Here is a 22847-nt window from a genome sequence, read left to right on the forward strand (position 1 = left end):
CCTCCAGTCTTCAGAAACAATGGATGATTTTAATGATAGGTTACAAATTTGAACTAATAGATCTGAAATTTTATTTTTGAGTTCCTTGAGAACCCTGGGGTGCATACCATCTGGTCCAGGCGAGTTGCTACTCTTCAGTTTATCAATCTGGCCAACTACATCTTCCTGGTTCACAGTGATTTGGTTCATTAAAATCATCCATTGTACCTGAAGACTGGAGGATAGCAAATGTAACCCCAATATTTAAAAAGGGCTCCAGGGACGATCCGGGAAACCACAGACCGGTTAGCCTGACTTCAGTGCCAGGAAAAATAGTGGAAAGTTTTCTAACATCAAAATCACAGAATATATATAGAAAGACATGGTTTAATGGAACAAAGTCACCATGACTTTACCCAAGGCAAGTCTTGCCTCACAAATCTGCTTCACTTTTTTGAAGGAGTTAATAAACATGTGGATAAAAGTGAACAGGTAGATGTAGTATACTTGGATTTTCAGAAAGCGTTTGACAAAGTTCCTCATGAGAGGCTTCTAGGAAAAGTAAAAAGTCATGGGATAGGTGGCGATGTCCTTTTGTGGATTGCAAACTGGCTAAAAGACAGGAAACAGAGAGTAGGATTAAATGGACAATTTTCTCAGTGGAAGGGAGTGGGCAGTGGAGTGCCTCAGGGATCTGTATTGGGACCCTTACTTTTCAATATATTTATAAATGATCTGGAAAGAAATACGATGAGTGAGATAATCAAATCTGCAGATGAAAGAAAATTGTTCAGAGTAGTTAATCACAAGCAGATTGTGATAAATTGCAGGAAGACCTTGTGAGACTGGAAAATTGGGCATTAAAATGGCAGATGAAATTTAATGTGGATAAGTGCAAGGTGATGCAAATAGGGAAAAATAACCCATGCTATAGTTACACAATGTTAGGTTCCATATTAGGTGCTACAACCCAAGAAAGAGATCTAGGCATCATAGTGGATAACACATTGAAATCGTCGGTTCAGTTTGCTGCGGCAGTCAAAAAAGCAAACAGAATGTTGGGAATTATTAGAAAGGGAATGGTGAATAAAACGGAAAATGTCATAATGCTTCTGTATCGCTCCAAAGAAATGTGTGAGCCATGGCCACATGCCCACACCAGGAAGCATTGGGAGAATGAAAAGGGAGGAGAAGGGCCAGAGGGCTGGAAGGAAGAGTAGGGGGGATCAGGAGGTGTGAAGGTGGAGGGGCATAGGAGGAAGAGGAGTGACAGAAGGAAGAGAATAGTGAGTAGAAAGCAGAGGAGGAGGCAGAGACTAGGAGAGAGAGTGCAAGTAGGAAAGGGAGATCATCAGTGAAGAATGGGATGGGGGAGGGGAGGGGAGGGGAGGGTGAGAGGGAGGGGAGAAGCACCCAGTGAGATAGGGAACCCTTCTTGCTGACCAAAAGGCATCAAATACCATCTGGCTCTAAATCTATTTAGAAATAATTTCACTTTTTATTATCCCATGAGAAATGAAATGCAGCAATTTTGTTGAAGCTTACTCTTAGCAAAATGGCTGTAGCCTTCCCTTCCACAGCACACATCTGGACGGCCAGTTTCAAGCTGTTGATAAAGTTGCTCTCTCCCGATGGGTCCACTGAGTGAAGGAGCACATCAGCTACATAGAGGGCAAGTCTCGCCAGAGTGCGAAGGTGGGAGCCCACGGTGCCCACCAGGAGAATATTCCCACTGTGGAAACACAGTCACTCAGTTACTGCACAGCAGATCAAATGCTCATGTTAACATGAAGCTCCGAAAGTCCTACTTTCATGCAAAGCCTTCCACAATACACAACTTTTTAGCGAGAAAAAGAGGCAGTGTAGCAGCAAGTTAGGGAAGGGGAAACTTGCCCCACTTGGAAAGGGGTTTTTTTTTCTAATTAACTTCAAAATATCAATTTCACTAAAATTCAGAAAGCACATTTTAATTACAAAACACCCCCTCCCCCCTACATACAAGTTATTGTTTTCGTCACTCGTCCTTACAGAACTCAAGGCAACCAGAAAGACAATCTCAGGGCTCCAAGTGGGAGAAATTTCCACCACAGAGATCCAGTCCCGTGACGAAGAGGACTGGAACTGCAAACTTCCAGCTGTCAGAAAGAAGCATTAACGCCCTGCACAATGCCTATGGAACAGCAGAAAAAAACAAGAGGAGGAAATAAAGGAGGGATGGACTGAAAGAAGAGGCCTGGGTGAAGCACGCAGCAGAGATTTGTTCTTAGTTCAAATTGCCACTTGTCTTAATTCAAATTGCTGTCGTCTCAAATTGCTACTTGTGGGCCATGATGGGAAGATTTTACAGGGGCAGTTTTCAAGTTCAAGGTACGCATATTAAAAGCGCCCGCACGTAACAAATGTTGACAAAATGTTTATGAAGGGGTAAAATGCTGCCCATAGCTCTGTATAAAGTGAAGGTAAGTAAGAATAAGGGGGGAGGGATTGGGGAGAGAGGGAACAGGAAAGGGGAATTTTCTCAGTTTTAGTGCTTATCATCGGGCATATCTTTTGCAACAGGGAGGATACTGATTTCAGCCATTGGCTCCTTCCGCTTTCTTACCAAACAAAGGTAATTAATCAAGGCAATTAAGTGAAATGAATGACACACACTTAGATGGTGGGCGTTAGAGAGGGAACAAGCTTTACATCTGATATCTGGTTCGACTATGCTAAGTCGTTTAATAATTGTAGCAACTCGTAAAGCACTTCAAAATCTTGAGATCAAGATGGCTCCACCTGGCAAAAATTGAAAAGTTTGCCAATTTGGCAAAAAGCTCCCTTTAAAACACAAGAGAGAGGGGTGGGAGAGCAATAATGCAAGGCCTTTCCATAAGGTAGAATGCTGCTGTATCCACAGAACTGGGCTTTTTGGTTATTGTCCACCCTCTACCTGCATTTGACAACAATATGGGAGTTTTTACACGTGTCCTTGGGGGTGTTCTTGGGACAGGATTATATCGGGGGGAGGCACTGCTCGAGAAGTTTTGAATAATCAAAACTAACTGCTTAGTTGTGCTAAACAAAGACCTCACACAAAAAAAGCAGGCAAATATTTGTGCAAGCACAAAGCAAAATTACCCGCATAGTTCTCATTTTATTATTTTGGCCAACCCTGCAGGTGAAAGCTTCTCACAGGGTTTGCCTAGACTGCGGATAGTTTGATCATCTACATGACTGTCTTTAGGATAAATTATGGAAAATGATAAACTTAATGGCATTTCAAGAATTACCCATTGTATATGGGCTATTTAACTTACAGAATTAGCAATGGCTTCAGCTTTGCCACTATATACTTGCAACAAAATTTGAGTTACATAAGGAAGCAGAATATATATTAGTTTATTCTAAATTATTGGTATCTCCGAAGATGGTTTTGAGATTTTACAACATTATTAAAATTGGGAAAATAGAAGGGTGTATAGGAGGCACAGAGGAGGTATGGGAGAATGACTTAAATGCAACAGTTAAACCTAAATGAGGATTGCTCTTTTGGGACAGATCCTTCTAGATAATTGTAGCAATATTGTGTCAACAATATTCTCCAAAACAGACTACTGTAACACTCTCCTCTTAGGACTCCCGATCTCTGCCACTAAACCACTACAGATGCTCCAGAACTCAGCAGCCAGGATATTAACCAACACTAACCGGAGAACTCACATCACCCCTATACTTAGAAACCTACACTGGCTACCTATTAAATACAGAATTTTGCACAAAGCATTCACTATTATCCACAAATCCATACACAACCAACTACCTTTAGACCTTCAGTTCCCACTCAAACTATACACATCTGCAAGACCCATCAGAGCGGCACAGAAAGGAACCCTTCAAGTTCCCCCAACTAAATCCTCACGACTAACCTCCACGAAAGAACGGGCATTCTCCGCAGCTGGCCCCATCATCTGGAACAACCTGCCGACTGATCTAAGACTGGAACCCTGCCTGATTACCTTCCGAAAAAAACTCAAGACTTGGCTTTTCGTCCAAGCCTTCCCTCAAGCCTAACATTGCAACAATACTTTCATTTAGCCCAATAGACTAAATGACCGACCCAACCACTGATATTCATATGTTCTCATCCTCCAGTTTCTTCTGTCCTTTATTTCCTGGCTACTCTAGCCCCCAAGTTCATTCTCCCTGTTATTTGTATCTGCGCTTCGGCCTTCTTGTTATATGGTTTTGTTAAGTTAACCCCTAAGTTTGATGTAAACCGGCCTGATATGAAGCTTGTCATGAAGTTCGGTATAGAAAATTGTTAAATAGATATCACTGTCAGTATCTATCATGCGAATATAATTTCTTGCAGCACATATGGCAATCTGGACTCTCTGTAAGACAGCCAAATTCATGGTACAAATTGACAGAAAATGTTGTTTTTGTTCCCAAAGAATTAGAAACGCTCTCACATATGCTTTATTATTGTTTAAATATAAAAGATTATTGGAAATCAGTTTGGATTCTACAATTTCATGAAGAATTCTCATATATATATATATTTCTTATTTGGAAATCTCTTGCTTTAGCACAATATTTCTCTGCAAGGGCAAAGAAATTATTTGTTATTTTGGTTAGTTTGGCTGTGAAATTAATTCTTAAGAATTGGAAGGACAGATCCTATATTAAGTTGAATGCATGGTAGAATGTTGTTTGTAATACTTATGAAGCAGTAGCTGCAGAAAAGTAGATCATTTTTACTAAATTTGGAAATGAATAAATGCGTTTATGGGGGGATAACCTCTATCATCAGGTATTTGCTGTTGTGTTTCCCGGCTGTGGCAGGCCCGCAACGGCCATACTCACCCTCGGCGCCTGGGTCCTGGACCTGGCCCTTCCTCTCTAGCAGCGGTAGGCAGCCGCCAACACGCTCGCACTCCTACCACGTCCCCAGGTTCCTCTGGCTGCTCTGCAGCCTCCTCCGGTCCCAGTCGTCGCCACCTCGTATTCTCAGCCATTTGTCTTAGGCACACACGTGCCTCTCTCGATTTTAAAGGGGCCGCGGCGGGAAACCTTCCCGCGGCCCGGGATGAAGGCGTCGCTGGGCCCTGCTATTTAAGGTAGACCCCGCCACTTTGTCTTTGCCTTGTCGTGTGCTTAGTTGCTACTCCTTCATTCCTGTTCCTGCTCCTGTGCTCGTTTGTTCCAGTCCTGCGTTCCTGTTTCCAGTTCCTGAGTTCCAATTACCTGTTTCCTGTTCCTGATTATCTTGGACGGATTTCTGGCTTTGACCCTCGCTTGCTCTTGACCACGCTTTGGACGGACTCCTGGCTCTGACCTGTGCTCGTACCTTGACCTTGTCTCCAGCCGCCTGCCCTGACTTCAGCCTGTACTCGACCTTGTCTTCAGCCGCCTGCCCTAACTTCAGTCTGCACCTGACTCTGTCTCTAGCCGCCTCTCCCGACTCCAGCTTGGACCTGACTCTGCCTCCAGCAGATTACATGGACTTGGCCTCTTTTAGGCTTCTACCTACTTACAAGCCCGGACTTAATGTGTTCTTGTCCTCTAGCCTGCCTCAGCCTGTCCGGGCTTTTGGATCCAGGCCTTGTCTTGAACTCAGCTCCTTCGGACCCTGCTTCCTGGCTCCCTGTTCTGAACACCTTCCTCGGGATCAACTACACAGAGACCCGCCTAAGACCAGCTGGCCCCGGTACCCAAGGGCTCAACCTGCGGGAAACGAGGGCTAGTACTGGCGAAGCTCCAGTCAGCCACTGCTTCCCAGTCTGCTCTGCCTCCCAATGGCGTGGACACGTGGGGGTTTCCCCACAGGTAGCATCAACTCCACCTTGGGCCATAGCTCTACCCCCACAACATTTGCAAAGGGAAAATATTACTTTGATACTTCCTTTTTGCTAAAGAATATCATTTTCTAATTCTGAAATTCTTTTGAAGGACATTTCATCCACCCTTCCTTCCATTTCTTTGGAGTTTTTAAGACCTGGTTCTAATTTTGTTAGTCAGCTGAATTCCCCTTGCTAGGAGTAATTCAGCCTCCCTCACCTGGAGAAGTGTGAAGGAGATAGAGTGACCAACTGCCCAGATTTGGACCAGACAGCCCGGTTTTCCAGCCTTTGTACAATGTCCAGTTACAAGGGTAACTGGACATTGTAAAACCCGGTCAGGCAAGACCAGGTGCCAATAAGAGGTGCCAACTTGGCAGCGCTCCAATCACCTGCCTGTCTTCTGGGCTCAGGTTTGACTCTCTTCCTCCTCTGCATCTCTCACAGCTGTGGAGTTGACGCGCTGCTTCACTTTTACCTCATCTAAGTCCCACGCCGGTGCAGCCCCCATCTCTCCAAACTAAAGACAATTAGTTCTGCTGCACCTCCTGCGGCTTCATGCAGTCCTCCTGCCCTGTCTGTTTAAGTGAGTCCTGCGCAGGCCTCAGCACAGCCGAGCTGTGTTATTGGGCTTCTGACTTTACAGTTTGGCCATGCCATGGCCTGTGTAGGACTAATTTAAATAGCCGGGGCAGGAGGACAGTGCAAAACAGCAGCAGGTATGTATGGTGCATAAAGCACACAGACGAACCACACACACACACACACACACACACACATATATATACTGCACATGGTAAAGATGGGAACAAAAATAAAGCTTATCTGTGTTAGAAGCTGTGGGATCTTTCTGTTCATTCCCTGCATCTATTGGGACAAGTACTCAAAAAAAAAAAAAAAAAGCCTTTCTGTGTTAAAAGCTGTGAGTTCTTTCTGCCTGCTCCCTGCTGTAACTCTGCCTGCTGTTACAGTTATTAGTGCTAATTTCTGTTTGGTAACTCTGTGAAACCGCATGGCAAAGAGTGGCATACTATACAATACAGGCAGGCACTGTGCTGCGTTTAGACAGTTTTCTCATACTGTGAGCAAATAGGCATGAGAATAAAAATAAGTTTGTATAATCTTATAATTGTAAACGTTACTGGAAATAGAGTAAACAGTAAAATAACGACTGTACTGGAAAGAGTAAAATGGCAAAGCCAGGAAGTAAAACAAAAAGACAGAGACAGGAAAAGAAGGGCGTGCCACTGTGTCACCACTCATGAGAGGGGGAGATGTAGGGGCAGAAGTGTGAAGAACTTGGTGATGCAAAGGACAGGGTGACACACCCAGTAAGCATAAAAGACTGTGCCAAGAACCAAAAAATTGGAGAGAAGGCCCCCCCCCCCCCCCCCCAGTACTGCCCATGATCTCCATCCTTGTGCAGTGACTGCTTCACCTGCCTGACTGGGCAATCTTTGCTGGAAAGTACACTGCCACCGATTTGTACATATATGTATATTTAGATTAGCTTTGCTTTTATATGCTTTTCTACTTGCATTCTTTTGTAATCTGTCTTATTATTGCTGAAAGAAAATATAGTCACCTTTTCTATATCATTTCTCTCTCTGAGTAAAATAGCTATTTATATAGAAATATGAGATAATAGTTGAGGAAAAAGGGGGAAGGGTAGATGAATGTGTGATAGGTTCTTATAAGCCAACACTTTAGTGACCAGAAGTGCTCACATTGGAACCCCTCAGCACAGGTACAGAATTGGGCAAAAGATCCAGGGGATCCTCAGACCCGTACACGCTATAAGGTATGACACAACTAATTAGTTTGGAGAGACAGAGTCGCACCATGTGGGACTTAGATGAGGTCAAAGTGAAGCAGCATGTCAACTCCATAGTTGTGGGAGTCGAGAGAAAGAGGAGAGTTGAACCCGAGCTCTGAAGTCAGGCAGGCAGCTTCTCCCTAGGAAACAATCAAGGCCCAATTTGAAAGGGAAGAAGGGGGGAAGCTGGGGCCGCCCCTCCAAGTGACTGGTCTTTCTCCATGGAAAAGTTAGCAGCCCTAGGAGGAGACAGGGGCATCCACCAATGTCCCTGAAGAGGAAGGGAGAAGGGAAGGCAAACAGTGGCACTAATCCTGTGTTAACCACTTGAAATATCATAAATATTCTGGAGAAGAGTTGGGAGATGCCATCCAGTTACTTACAAGGGAATGAAAGAGGTTGGAGAAGCTGCAAGAAATCTATCCAAGACATCTTGTCTAAGGTATGGTGAATTGGGTATTGAAATAAGTCATCTAGTCAACCCCAGTTTTAGGAGGAAGTTTCCAAACTGTCCCTCATATTGGGAAGGTAAATTCAGTTATTTGAAAGACTGAGTCACAGATTCACTCAGATGAGGTAATTTTGTGTAAAACACTGAAGATTGGACTTGTAACATCCATTTATAAGTCATTTTTATTGAGCTATCAGTAAAGTTGTGTTGGAAACTCATCTTGACCTCCAGCTTAATTTTTACTAATGGAGTTTAACAACACCCAGGGCCTTGAAATCTACTCCCGCCCCCCATGGTGAATCCTGGAAGGAGGTTTGTTTTAATGAAAATATAGGACTTGGAAGATAGATTAAACACAGTATGTGAGGAGTGCCCTTGGACTCCAATGGAGGATATTAGCCCAGAGGTTACATTCAAAAGAATATATAGCCAATTAAGTGGTGCTGGTATTTAGAGAAAAAAAAGAAGCCCATGGGCCTAGTAGTTCAATCACAGTTCCCTCAACAAGCTCTAACTCATGAGTCTTGCCAGGGCAAGCCTTTAGCCCCCATGCTTTCCTCACCCCAAACCCATCTGTCAGGATTTAAATTGGCAAATTATATACCAAGAGAAACAAGAGAAACAAAACAATAAAACAGAACCAAGAAAAGAACAATCAGCGTCACATTACAGAGCACGTGAAATACATATAAATTGGCAAAGTTGAAGGGGTATGGGTCTGGTCTCATCCCTCCCCTTGCCAGCTTGGGTTCATTATAATGTAGCCCAAATTAGCCTTCTAGTCCCTCCCTCCACTTTAAATATCTAAATATTCAGCCTGGATCACAGTACACTGCTACCATGACCTATATCCGGTGTTTCTAGCATTGCTATGTGAGCGTTAGCACATTAATGCAAGTTGATAAATAGGACCCAAAACTGAACTACAACATGATGTTATGCTGAAAACTGAAGAAAGACTTAACACCCAGGAGTCAGAGACGGATATAAATGTTTCTATTTCATAGAAGTTGTGTGATTTCCTAGTTAAGATAATCTGGCATATAGGCCTGTTGCGAGCGCACGGTGCGGTCGCTTGCTCTAGGGGGATGTGAGCCCTTGGACCAGGCTCGGCTCAGGGAGGAGCCCCAAGACACACACCATGGGAGGTGAGAGTGTTCAAGCATGGACTGGAGTTGGAACAAGGCTGGACCAGGATCAAGATGTGGAACATAGAGCAACTGGAACAAGGCAGGCTCAGACCTCCACTGGACCTACATGCACAGGTGAGTCCCAACAATGCAATGCTGGTCTCGAGAGTAGCCCTTCGGCCACTTGGTAACTCTTCCGGACCTGCCACTTGGGAACGATGAGAGCGTGAGGCTAGATGGAGGCTGAGCGCAGGAACAAGACAAGACATAGAACTCAGGAACTTGGAAGACTCAGGTGAGGATTCAGGATTCAGGCTCTAGTATAGGGTGAGTAGTGCACCGCAGTGCACCTTACACATTGCTGCCCATGGCTGGTTGCGGACCACGCCGGAAGCGAAGCAAACTCCAGGCAAGAAAGTGGAGACTTGGAACTGGAAACGTTGAAGATTCAGGAGAGGCCTGCACCGAGGCACGCCCTACACAGCCGCCCGTGGCTGGTCGCTGACCACGTAGAAGTGGAGCAGGTTCTAGCTTGAGTCTAGGGCATGGACAGAAGCAGGAACAAGGAACTCCAATGACCGGGGATAGGATTCAAGACTCAGGATTCAAGACTTTGGAACTCGGATTCAGGAACAGACCTCAGCATTAAAAACAAGGGCCTTCCAGAGACTTGTGCTGCAGATATGAAGACAGGCCTTGTGCCATGAAGCGCCCTACACAGCCCCCCATGAGCTGGTCATGGACCATGACGGTGGCACGTCAGGAAAGGTGGACAAGCAGGAAACCTGGAAGCAGTAAGGAGAGCCAGAAATGGGAACATCAGGACCAGGACAGGAACATCAGGAACATGGAATGCTGGAACATCAGGAACAAGGAACGTCAGGACACCAAAGAGATGACGAAGTACCTCCAACGAAGAACAGGAACATCCACGGAGACCAGGAATGTCAGGAACATCTAACAAAGAGCCATCTAGACATGAGAAGACCAGGGAGGACCTTAACCGGAGAGGAGAAGCATGGACGACCATGAAGATCCAATGCAAAGGCCCCAAGGAGAACAAGCTGAGCCCTTGTATAGGGCTGGACAGGGCACAGGAAGATGGCATCATCCATTGGGGCAATGGGGCTTTTCCCACCGCTGGCCCTTTAAATGTTGCACTGAGGTGCACACGTGCCTAGAGGCCCGGGGACAGGCAGGAGCAAGCAGTGGCATTGGCAGCATCCCCGCCACGTGAAGAGGCAACGGTGGCAGCACCAGAGCCGTGAAGAGAGACAGTTGGCGGCGGCTTCCATGCTGCATGAAGAGGCATCCCGGCGGTGGCTTCATGCCGCGAAGAGGCAACAGTGGCCCCTCCTGCCAATACAGGGGCATTGGGCTGGGCGGCCTAGGTCGCAAGAAGAAGTCATCCTGTGGCGTCGAGCCGGGAGATGGTCAGGCGCCGGCTGGCTCAGAGGTGAGAGGCTGCTCGTGGGATGGGCTCCGCGAGCAGCATCATAACAGGCATACGCCGGCCCAACATATTCATATATCCCCTAATTTTAAAATTCACCTTTAATAGTGTCTTTTCTATTAGAACCAGATTACGATTAGGTTCTGAAATAAAGCTAAAAAATAATTTACAGCAAAAAATCAGGATCTATCCCAATGTTGTTAGAGCAACACAGGTGCATTGGTGAGGATTTTGTTTCTGAGGCAGGAGGTGATTGGCTTGAGAGCCTCTTTTTATCTCAGTTGTCCCTGCAAGTGTAAGATTATTTTTGAGCAAAAAAATGGTCTGTGTTTTTTGACCCAAATCAGTTGCCCGTCCTTCTTCAATGCACACAGACATTCTCCTGAATTGGGGGGGGGGGGGGGGGTGTTCCATGGTTCCTCATTTTCTGTTCCTGAAGGATACTTGCTGTCAATATTGTGTTCATTTTCCTCTTGAAAAAGATGCGTCTTTGTTTACACTGATTGAGATGGGATTTCCTCTGCATATGTTCGCTCTATTTCCTGGTCTTTTCTGATTAATACTTTTTAAGAGGTATATTTTTTTTTTCATTTTTCTTTTCTTGAAATCCTTCTTTTGCAGTTTACTGAGGAAATTATTTTTCCTTTGTTTTTGTGACATCTGTATTAATGTCTGATTGTTTATTAATTTTGTGCTTCCCGGTTGCGGACGGTCCACGGCCGGGCCTGCATACCTCGCTACGCCTTCTACCAGCTCCGGGCACATCCCCTCCATGGCTGCTTCCAGCCCGCGACGTCTCCAGTGCCCTTGCCTCACGGCGGGGCTCGGCGTCCTCCATGGCATCGGCCCCGCCCCTAGGCACGTGCGGACCACCCGGCCTCTTAAAGGGCCAGGGGTGGATTCCAGCTCCACGGCTGCTTAAAAGGAAGTGGTCAGACCCTACTTCCTTGCCTTGGCAATCAGGTTGATCATGTTGTGATAGCAAGTTTGCCTTCTTGTTCCCGTGCCTTGTTCCAGTGTCTTGTTCCAGTCTCCTGTTCCAGCGTCCTCCTGTTCCTTCTTCTCCCCATGTAGTACCTTTTGGACTGCCTTCTCAGTACTGACCTCTGCCTGTTACTTTGACTATGTTTGATCGCCGCCTGGATTTGACCTTTGCCTGTTTCCTCGACCACGTCTGCACGCTGCCCAGTACTGACCTCTGCCTGTCCACTGACCACGTCTGCACGCTGCCTGGAACTGACTTCTGCCTGTCCACTGACCGCGACTGCTCACTGCCTGGAACTGACCTCTGCCTGAACACTGACCACGTCTGATCACCTTCTTGAACCTGACCTTTGCCTGACTGACCATCCACAGACTGACCACTGATATTGACCCCTGCTTTGGCTGACTATGCTATCCCTTGACTCTGGCCTTGATCCTCGCTCTTCATTCAGAGACTGTTCTGGCCTTCTCTGGCTCTGGCTCCTGGGATTCCTGATCTGAACATCGACCACGGACCCTTGTTTGTGGTGGGCACACCTCTGAACTTTATCTCTCGGAGATCCTGCGAGGCCCTCCTAATACCAGGCAGCCCGGGTAACCAAGGGTTCAACCTGAGGGAACCCCGGGTTGCTATTGGTGAAGCTCCAGCTAGCCTCTGTCTCCTCCTGTGCTCCGCCTCCTGGTGGCAGGTGCTCTCTGGGTCCAACCAGGGAGCCTACCAATCCTGCACCAGGCCAAGGGTCCACCTCCTGGCGCAACAATTAACATGGATTGTTCTAATTTGCCTTTCTGTATTGAAAATCTTTACCATGGAAAAGAAAATACCTGGTAGCACCCATCACTGCTGTCATATTCCATTAGTAAGACTGCACTTTGGAAAACTGTTCTTGCATTGTGACCTTTAACACAACTTGTATAAAGCAGTATTTTGCATTCTGCTTTATTAAATTCAACAGGCAATAATAGTGTAAGCCTCTTGACTTTTGAATAAGTTAGCCAATGCTGGTTTACTTAGTTTGGGGACATTTTGAGCTCATAATCTCAATTTTATAGGAGTTTGAAAATTAATCAGAACTTCCACCTGTTCTAGATCTCTTAATAAAGGTCGCTACCTACATATTGAAGAAATACAATGTAAATGTGGTGTGCATAAAAAAGCTGGTGTTATTAAGATTGGCTGTTACTTAATAAAAGAGAAACATATCTTTACCTGTTCTCATACGCCAGGATTCTATGGATACGTATGATTTGGTCGATGACATTTTTTGACAAATCAAGTTGTAGTTTTTGGTTTCCGAGTTCCTCGTTGTAGTGCTGCAGATAAGTCTGCAAGCACCTTTTAACATCAGGCATGTGGGCTGTGCACTGTAGCAAAACCTGGAATGAGAAGGATGTTAGGTAAAGAACTCATTCAAACAAAGAAAAGGGTGGCATAGTGGGGCATTGCTAGGCATAGGCACAGAAGGCTTGTTCTCTAAATCTATTGGCTAGTGCCCTGAATCTTGCTCAACAAAGAACAGCCCTAGCTCCTCCACTCCTGGGCAATGTACAGAGAACAGAAAGGGATAGCTGAGGCTTGAGTGGACAGAGCAGAGCAAAAAAGAACTAGTCTGTTCCCTAAACTAACCTTTCCCTGCCTGTCATTCTTCCCGTCCCCATCCCCCAACACACACACATACATAATAGCAGGCAGTCTATTGCCTGGGGATAGGAGAGGAGATTTCTGCTGGAGAGGGCACCAGGAATTAATTTGTGATATGCCAGGGTGGGGGAAAGAGAGGATTAAGATGGAAGGTGAGGGTGGGACATGAAAACACTGGGAATCAAGCTGACAAGGGGACTATGAGGAATGGATGTTTTTGAAGTTTTATAGTCTCATGATTTGGTGATTAGTGTATCAGTAACATTTCCAAAGAAGTCTAAAGCTGACGATATGGTAGAATAAAGGGTGCCTAATGCTGTGAATCTTGAAAGTTTTCGTGTTGGTTGGATAGAAAAAAATGAAACATTTTCCTTAGTGAATCTGGATGTTGCTGGATTAGTTGATAAATGGAATGATGTATTGAACAAAGGGAAATTTCTGTTAAAGATAATAGGAAAAACACACCATGGTTTAGTAAGGAGTTGATGGATTTAAGGCAAGAGGTTAGATGAGCTAAAAGAAAATGGAGGAGTTTAAAGACTATTGAGACAAAAAAACCCCCCTTTTATTTGCAATCAGGCCTATCCTGTAAAGTGCGGCCGCGTTTACCCTGCTCCTAAGCCGCTTTTAACTCACGTTCTGGCCGCGTTAGCCCTTCCTGCGATCCCGAATCCCCTTTAACCTACTCCTACCGCGTCCTAAATTCCCTGGGTAACCCCTTCCGCCCGCGGCATGTATATTGCATGCAAACGAGCGAATTAGCTCGATATTGCATGCAAACGAGCCAATTAGCTATTCCCCTAGCATCCCGTAACCCGTGCCCCGACTAACGCTACCTTTCCCTGCCGTTTTGTCGCGCGTTTAACCTGCAAACTTACCGCCTACCCTGACCCAGGCGGTAGAGGCATGGGTAAGGGTAGGTGGCAAGCTTTCCCCCAGCCCCCGCTCACCTGCCCCGGCCGCGATCATGGGTGCCGGTCTCCGTGGCAGCCCCAGTCCTCTCCCCTCCTCCCGAAGCCAAAAAAAAAAAGCTTTTTTTTTTTTTTGGCTTCGGGAGGAGGGGAGAGGACTGGGGCTGCCACGGAGACCGCTTTCCCCCGTGCAAGTAAGTTGTTTCGCCGCTTGTCTCTTCTCCCCCCTCCCGGAGCAGGGCGCGAAAAGCTGCCTTGCTCTGGGAGGGGGGGGGGGGGAGAGATGACAGCGGCGAATCCAAAAAATAAGCGAAAAAAACTTAAAAGCTAAAGTAAGTTGCTTCGCCACTGTCATCTCTTCTCCCCCCCTCCCGGAGCTGGGCGCGAAAAGCAGCCTTGCTCCGGGAGGGGGGGAGAGAGATGACAGCGGCGAAGCTTTCCCCCAGCCGGACGCCGACAAAAAACTTACTTTTTTGCAGCCAGCCATGAGCAGGAACACGATCTGGCCTGCCTTAGCTCCTCCCGACAAGATGGCCACCTGCACGGGGAAAGCGTGCAATTGGCCGCTCAAGACGTGATGTCGTGACGTCACGTCTTCAGCGGCCAATTGCACGCTTTCCCCGTGCAGGCGGCCATCTTGTCGGGAGGAGCTAAGGCAGGCCAGATCGTGTTCCTGCTCATGGCTGGCTGCAAAAAAGTAAGTTTTTTGCCGGCGTCCGGGCTGGGGGAAAGCTTCACCGTTGCTAGTGTCCCCCCTCCTCCCGGAGCAAGGCGGCTTTTCCGCCCTGCTCCGAGAGGAGGGGGGACACTGAAAAGTCGTTTCGCCGCTGTCTTCGCTGTTGCTTCGCCGCTGTCAGTGTCCCCCCTCCTCCCGGAGCAAGTCGGCTTTTCCGCCCTGCTCCGAGAGGAGGGGGGACACTGAAAAGTCGTTTCGCCGCTGTCTTCGCCGTTGCTTCGCCGTTGCTTCGCCGCTGTCTTCGCCGCTGTCAGTGTCCCTCCTCCTCCCGGAGCAAGGTGGCTTTTCGTGCCCTGCTCCGAGAGGAGGGGGGACACTGACAAGTCGTTTCGCCGTTGTTTCTGCGCTGTCGCCGCCGTTGCTTCCTGGTATCTGTCATTTCAAATGACATTTGAAATGACAGATACCAGCGTGGCGTGAAGCCTTAGGCCCGCGCACCCAGGATCCTGTATAGGCGCTCTATCCAGTATCCTGGGTTGCGCGGGCCTAAGGCTTTTCGGACGCGGCTTACATTTACATATAATTAGGCTTCAGGATCGAGCGGTAGGTGAGCTGCACTGTGCGGGCGGTAACCATGGGTGCCGTAGGCACTAACGCAACTCTTCCTACCGCTCGGTACTGGATAGGCCTGAATGTTTGGCTAGCTGTAAAAAAAATGTGTTTATGAAACTTGGAAAGATTACTACACAAAGGGGCGGATATTAAATGCCCTGCGCGTGTAAATCGGGCCGGATTTACGTGTGCAGGGCCGGCGCGCCTATTTTGCATAGGCCGCCAGCGCGCGCAGAGCCCCGGGAAGCGCGTAAGTCCCGGGGCTTTGTAAAAGGGGCATGTCGGGGCGTGCCCGGAGTGACGCGGTTTCAGGGGCGGCGACGCGGGCGTGGTTTCGGCCCGGGGGTGTTTGGGGGGCGTGGCCGCGGCCTCCGGACCAGCTTCCGGGACCGGAACACGAGGCAGGGCTGCCGGCCGGCGCGCGCAAAGTTACGCCTGCTTTCAGCAAGCGTAACTTTGCCGACAAAGGTAGGGGGGGTTTAGATAGGGCCGGGGGGGTGGGTTAGGTAGGGGAAGGGAAGGGAAGGTGCGGGGGGGGGGGGGGGGGGGGGTGGAAGGAAAGTTCCCTCCGAGGCCGCTCCGAAATCGGAGCGGCCTCGGAGGGAACAGGCAACGCGTGCTGGGCTCGGTGCAAGCAGGTTGCACAAATGTGCACCCCCTTTTGCGCGCCGACCCCGGATTTTATAAGATATGTGCAGCTACGCGCGTATCTTATAAAATCCAGCGTACTTTCGTTTGCGCCTGGTGCGCGAACAAAAGTACGCGCTCGCGTATGTTTTTAAGATCTACCCCACTGTGTATTGAGAATTCATTGAGCAACACAAGAGAATTGTTTAGTAGAGTGCAGCATTTATTAAATCCACCAAGAAAATTAGATGTGGAAATGCCAGTGAAGTATTAGTTCAATATTTTAAGAAAACGAAAGAGAATTTGCATATTATTTTAGAAAGAGATAAGGTAAAATTGAAAGAGATTGAGTTGGATATTGTTTTTAGAAGAATGGTCTGAGCTTTCTATGTTTAAAGTAACTAGGATGAAAGATGTGATTTTGCAGGTGAAAACTACATCTAGTCCTATGGATCCATGCCCTTTTTGGATCTTCCAAAGTTTAAAAGATGGTTAAGTATAAAGTACTGCTGAAACTTGTAAACACATCCTTACAAGAAGTTAATTACCAGAAGTGTTGAAAAGGGCTATGATATGCCCTGTAAAAAAGAATTGTTTTTTACCTTCATTAGAAATTTCAAATGATCAACCAATCTCAAATCTGCCTACAATGTCTAAGGTAATAGAATTAATTTTTAGTTGACTCTTACCTATATGGTTTTAGAGAGACCTCCAGTGCAGAAATATGTATGCTTGCTTTGTTGGATAACCTGTATTCAGGGCTTGATGGGAAGAATGCAAAGGTACTTGTACAAATTAATGTGAGTGCAGCATTTGATCCTGTATGCTATGACATGTTATTAACTCAGTTACAGTTGATTGGAATTAGATAGTCAGTTTTGAAATGGTTTAGAACTTTTCTAACAAAGAGAACAAGTAAAAACTGGTAATATGTCTTCCATGGAATTCTGTACCATCTGGTGTTCCACAAGGATGGGCTTTATCCACTATATTATTTAATATATATTTACAACCATTAACTGATATATTGAAGATGTAAATTATTATATTTAAGCCGATAATATTCAGTTACTTATTCCTTGTGGAACAGATAGTGGTTTTCCAGACGGGTTTCTTGCCCACTGTGTGTCAATGATTAATAGTTGGATGTTGGATAATATGTTAGTGTTAAATATCCGAAAGACAAAGATTCTCTGGTAAGGACAAGATGAAAGGTTACTTTCGGGTATTTCTATGTCAGAAAACATAAATATCCCAAATGTGAAGGAAGAGTACATATAGATTCTGCTTTGACAATACAAAATCAGATAAGGAAGGTGGTAAGAACTGTTTTTAACTAATTATTAAAATCATTGCGAAATTACACTAATAAGAGCAATTTAAGGAAAGTTGTGGAAGCTATGAGGATAACTTTCAGACAACTCCATGTGGCCCCATATACACGTGCATATGGCCACACAGATATCTACGACAGTGTTTTATAATCTATGCGGATGAGGTGTGCACAGATTTTACAATATGTGCATGTCTACCCCCAAACATATGCACATATATATAGTTACATGTGATTACCTGCAATGCATTGAAAGCGTGCATTTTTCCTACCTATTTTTCAAATACATGTGCATTTATTTTATGCACGCAAAACAAATTGCTACTTGTTTGCATATAACCCTGTTCAGACAAGATCGGGCGCGCTCAGTTTATGTACAGAAGTCGGTATATTTTAAAACATGCACGTGAGATTGATATCTCCAGTTTGCTGAAACTTCCACCACTTCACCCAATCCTTCTCCAGGTCATCGAGACCCTCCTAGCTCTTCACTCTGAACTCCCTCCAGTTCTCCAGACCTCCCGCCCAACCAATAGTAAACAATAGATGAGTCCGATATCAATTGCACTAGATAATAGGCAGGTGTAAAATTACATGAATACATTGACAAATGCACATCTCTTATAAAATAGTGACTTGTATGCGTAGCTCTTTGTTCCACTCCTAGACTGCCCCTTTTTTGCACATAAATGTGTACATGAGAGTGAAAATATGTGCATACTTTTGATGTTTCTAAAATAGCACTTACGTAAGTAAAAGCTATGTATGTGTGTATATGCTCGTTAATATTTTGAAAATTCATCCCACTGCTTTTAAGTTGACTTAATTATTGCAAATCCCTCTATCTGGACTTACCAAAAACTGGCTGTAGTCACTTGAGTTAATGTAGAATTCTGCAGCTAAAATTATAACAGAGGCTAGGCATAGAGAAAGTATTGCTCCTTTTAAAAAAAATTTTCATTGGTTTTCAGTGCAACAAAGGGTCCATTTTAAGATATTAAAGCCTATTCACAAGATGGTATATGGTGATTCCCCTAATGAGTTAAATCACCTATTAACTCTTTATGTGCTGGTTCATCCATTGCGTTCTAATGAACAGAATTTGTTGGATGTTCCAAATTTTAGACTTTATAGATCAAAAATATCAAGAAATACATTATTTTAATTGTCAGGTCGAGTTTTATGGAATGCTTTAACAGAACATTTATGAGGAGAAAAGGATTATTTAAAGTTTAAGAAGCTCTTAAAACTATGCTTTTTCAGCAAGCTTATGCTTCAGAAAGTTTGCAGGAGATCTTTTTAGGATTAAGGTTTAAAGTATATTTGTTTTTGAGAACAATTGTGATATGAAGTTTGTTATGGCTTTATGTTTTTATTATGTATCTACTGTTGTGACCCTCATCGAACAAGTTTACTTGGAAAAGGGAATATAAATTGTCTTAAATAAATAAATAAAAGAAAATAAATAATATAGAAAAAAAGTAGAAAGGAGAAAAGAGTATGTGCTTATGTAAATGGAAACGAGAGAGACAATGCCTGCAGGAGGAATGGTGAGAATGCGAGAGCAGAGTGCAGGAAGGAGGAGAGAGGTTCAAAGGAAGAGGAAAAGGAGATAATGCAAGAGGAAGGGGTGAGGAGAGAGTGCAGGGGAGAGGACAGCTTAAATAGAAGTGAAAGTGCTGGAGAAAGGAAAAAGGTGACAGAGAAAGGGGAGAAGAGCATGATCTCAGGAGAAATGAGGATGGGGAGGGGAGTGCAGAGAGGTTAGAATGCAGGAGTTAGACATGGAAGAAAAGAGTACTGACGGCAGGTGAGATGCCGAGAGTTCAAGAGGAAGGGGTAGGGGTGAGAAAGCACAGAAATAAAGGGAGATGGTGCAGAGAAAGAGCACAAGATGAAGGCGAGAAAAGAAGGATTGGGAAGAGTACTGGAGGAAGATGGCAATGAAGAAAGAGCAAAGGAGAGAGAACGCAGAAGGGGAGAAGTAAAAGAGTGCACTGGAGGTAGAGATAGGAAAAGCGGGGAGAAGAGAGTACAGGAGAAATTGGAGGAACAGGAAGAAGATGATCGTGGGCAAGTCACTTTACCCTCCACTGCCTCAGGTACAAACATGAAGACGAATTTTAAAAGCCCGGCGCGAGCATTTATTAGGGGATGGGCGAATAAGTCGGGCTTGCGCATGCCGCGTGGATTTTAAAAGCCACGTGTATCTCCTGTGGCGCACATCTCCAAAGTTTTGAAAAAGGTGCAGGGCACGAGCATTTCGAAGTGTGAACCAGAAATGTGCGTGTAAATACTTACGCACCCTGGCGCGTGCCGAGGTCCCCTGCCATGCAACCTTACTTCTGCTATCGAGGACGTGTAAGTTAAAAAAGAAAAGGATCAAGCCATTTCTGAGGGGTTTAAAGGGTCTGGGATAACTGGGGGGATGTGTAGGCTATCAAACCAGGTTGGGGGGGGGGGGGGAGCTGGAGGACCTATTTGTTAACTGTGCGAACTGGTATCCAAACTGGTAAAACTGGGAATGGTGTGGGTACGCGCCCCTTTTAAAATCCCACAGTTTAAGCGGTAGAAGTAGGATTTACACGCACATGTGCGCGTGGCCAGACTATTTTATAACTTGCGCGCATATGTTATAAAATGCCCGTGGGCCTGTGCATGGGCCGACAAATGTGCGCTCGCGTGCTGGTTTGAAAGTTACTGTCAATTGTAAGCCCTTTGGAGATAGGGAAATCTCTACAGTACCTGAATGTAATCAGCTTTGAAGTGTCAAAAAAATGGAATATAAATCAAATAATAATAATAATAATAATAATAAATAATACAAGAAGGAAGAGAAGGGGTAGAATGGCAGCAGAAAAAAAAATGTAATAAAAAATACACAAAAAGAAGAGATAAATAGAAAAGGGAAGGCAGCAAGGAGACATTATCTGCAAAAGAAATAGAGACATGACAGAGAATGAGAAAACAGAAGGAAATGCTAAACCAGAAAATTAAGCCAGAGACAGCAGAGGACGGAGAGTACTGCATTGCCTGAAAAAGAATATAAATTGGCTAATCAATGTAAAACATCCTGAGACCTGGAAGGATCTCACAGAGATAATCTACAGGTAGGAAACTGCACATTTTGGGCCGGATTTTCAAAGCCCTACGTGCGTAGGTGGGGTTACGAATGCTGGGCCTATTTTAAAACGCCCGGTGACGCATGTAAAGCCCTGGGATGCGTGAATGTTCCGGGGCTTTGAAAAAGGGGCGGGGCCAGAGGCCTCCAGCACAGTGGCCATTTGCCGCTGTGTTGGAGGATCGCGTGCCGGGAGGCTGCCGGCGCGCGCAACTTGCACCTGCCCAGAGGCAGGCGTAAGTAGTAAAATAAAGGTCGGGGGGGGGGGGGGGAGTTTAGGATAGGACTAGGGGACGGGAGGGTTAGGGGAAGAGGAAGGGAGGTTAGGTTAGGGGGTTAGGAAGTTCCCTCTGAGGCTGCTCCGAAATCAGAGCAGCCTGGGAGGGAATGGGGGAAGGCCGTGGGCATCGGTGTGCGCAAGATGCACTATTGTGCACCCGTTGCGTGCACCAACCCCGATTTTATAACATGCATGTACATGCGCAGATATGTTATAAAATCGGGTGTCCATGAGCGGGTAGCGCGCACACATGGATGTCTGCGCGAAGGTTTTAAAATCTACCCCTTTATTTGGTTGATTCAGCTTTGGGGTACATTTTAATAGGTGCATGCATGCGTCCGTATGCGCACGCTACCCGGTGCGTGCACATGGATGCCCGATTTTATAACATGTGCGAGCAGGTGCACGCATGTTATAAAATCGGGGGTTGGCGCGCGCAAGGGGGTGCACACTAGTGCATCTTCCGCTCGCTGACGCCCACGACCTTCCCCCATTCCCTCCCAGGCCACTCTGATTTTGGAGCAGCCTTGGAGAGAACTTCCTAACCCCCTAACCTAACCTCCCTTCCTCTTCCCCTAATCCTCCCGCCCCGCCCCCTAGCCCTATCCTAAACCTCCCGACCTTTATTTTACCTCTTGCGCCTTCCTCTGGGCAGGCGCAAGTTGCGCGTGCCGGCAGCCTGTCGGCACGCGATCCTCCGAAACAGTGGCAAATGGCCGCTGTGGCGGAGGCCTCTGGCCCCGCCCCTTTTTCGAAGCCCCGGGACATACGCGTGTCCCAGGGCTTTACACGTGTCGCCGGGCCTTTCTAAAATGGGCCCAGCGAGCGTAAATCCTCCGGATTTACTTGCGTAGGGCTTTGAAAATCCGGCCCAGAATGTGCAGTTTCCTACCTGTAGATTATCTCTGTGAGATCCTTCCAGGTCTCAGGATGTTTTACATTGATTAGTCAATTTATTAGGCAATGCAGTACTCTCCGTCCTCTGCTGTCTCTGGCTTAATTACCTGGTTTAGCATTTCCTTCTGTTTTCTCATTCCCTGTCATGTCTCTATTTCTTTTGCAGATAATGTCTCCTTGCTGCCTTCCCTTTTCTATTTATCTCTTCTTTTGGTGCATTTTTCGTTACATTTTTTTCTCTGCTGCCATTCTACTCCTTCTCTTCCATCTCATATTATTTATTATTATCATTTGATTTATATTCCGTTTTCAACACTTCAGAGTGTGCATGGTATAAATTCGGTGGGTCAAGCACGCATGTGCACGCGGTGCGCCCAAGGGGGGTTATATGTTTTGCTAGTTTCGCGCGGCGACGCATCGCGGTGTTCCCCAGTTCTCTCTTAGTCCGCTCCAATTAAGGAGCAGACTGAGAGGGAACTTTCCTACCTCCTACTCTAGCCTCCCTTCCCCTTCCTCTCTCCTCCCCAACCCCTAAGTCCTATCTTTTTGGGGGGGTTTTATTTTTTTTCCCAACTTACTTCAGGGCCCGACCTTTATGTGTGTGGCCAGGCCTTTTTGAAAAATAGGCTCAGCACACGTAAAGGGCCAGATTTTACATTTTATTTATTTATTTAGAGATTTTTTTATATACCGCGGCACGTACAGTACATCACCTCAGTTTACAGCAAACAATAATTCAGCAACAGGCTTTACAATAAGATATTAAATGGAGCAAAACATGCAGCATGCTTAACAGTCAACTTAGCAACTAGAACCATTTTTTTTTTTTTTTAAATAAAATAGATATCATTGACATATATGAAACATGAAATAGCGAAAGTTTGATCTACACATAGGAACAAATACCGTAGAGAGCTTTTTCTAGGGAACAAGAGCCGGAAGGGATGGGGAGGGGGAAACAGGTGGGTGTTTAACAGTGACGTGAGCGGCCGGTAGAGGGCCCAGTCAATCCTGGGTATGCTTTTTTGAACATGTGGGGGGATTTAAAATCCAGCCCTTTATCTTTAGAGCATATCCTCCAGCCGGCCCTGAAAGTTTGCCTTTGGGTCCTTA

General features: G+C 45.9%; 1 protein-coding gene across 1 annotated transcript in view; it reads right to left on the reverse strand.

Moving 5' to 3' along the window:
- LOC115088599 (dynein gamma chain, flagellar outer arm-like) overlaps window positions 1–22847 on the reverse strand; it is a 535861-nt gene that overhangs the window by 170950 nt on the left and 342064 nt on the right. The window contains exons 67-68 of the mRNA XM_029596857.1: window positions 12846–13012; window positions 1525–1711 (exon numbers count right to left, since the gene is read on the reverse strand). Of these exons, the coding sequence (XP_029452717.1) occupies window positions 1525–1711; window positions 12846–13012 (354 nt within the window). The remainder of the gene's footprint in view (window positions 1–1524; window positions 1712–12845; window positions 13013–22847) is intronic.

This window comes from Rhinatrema bivittatum, chromosome 3 (genome assembly GCF_901001135.1).
Source record: "Rhinatrema bivittatum chromosome 3, aRhiBiv1.1, whole genome shotgun sequence".
Classification (NCBI taxonomy): domain Eukaryota; kingdom Metazoa; phylum Chordata; class Amphibia; order Gymnophiona; family Rhinatrematidae; genus Rhinatrema; species Rhinatrema bivittatum.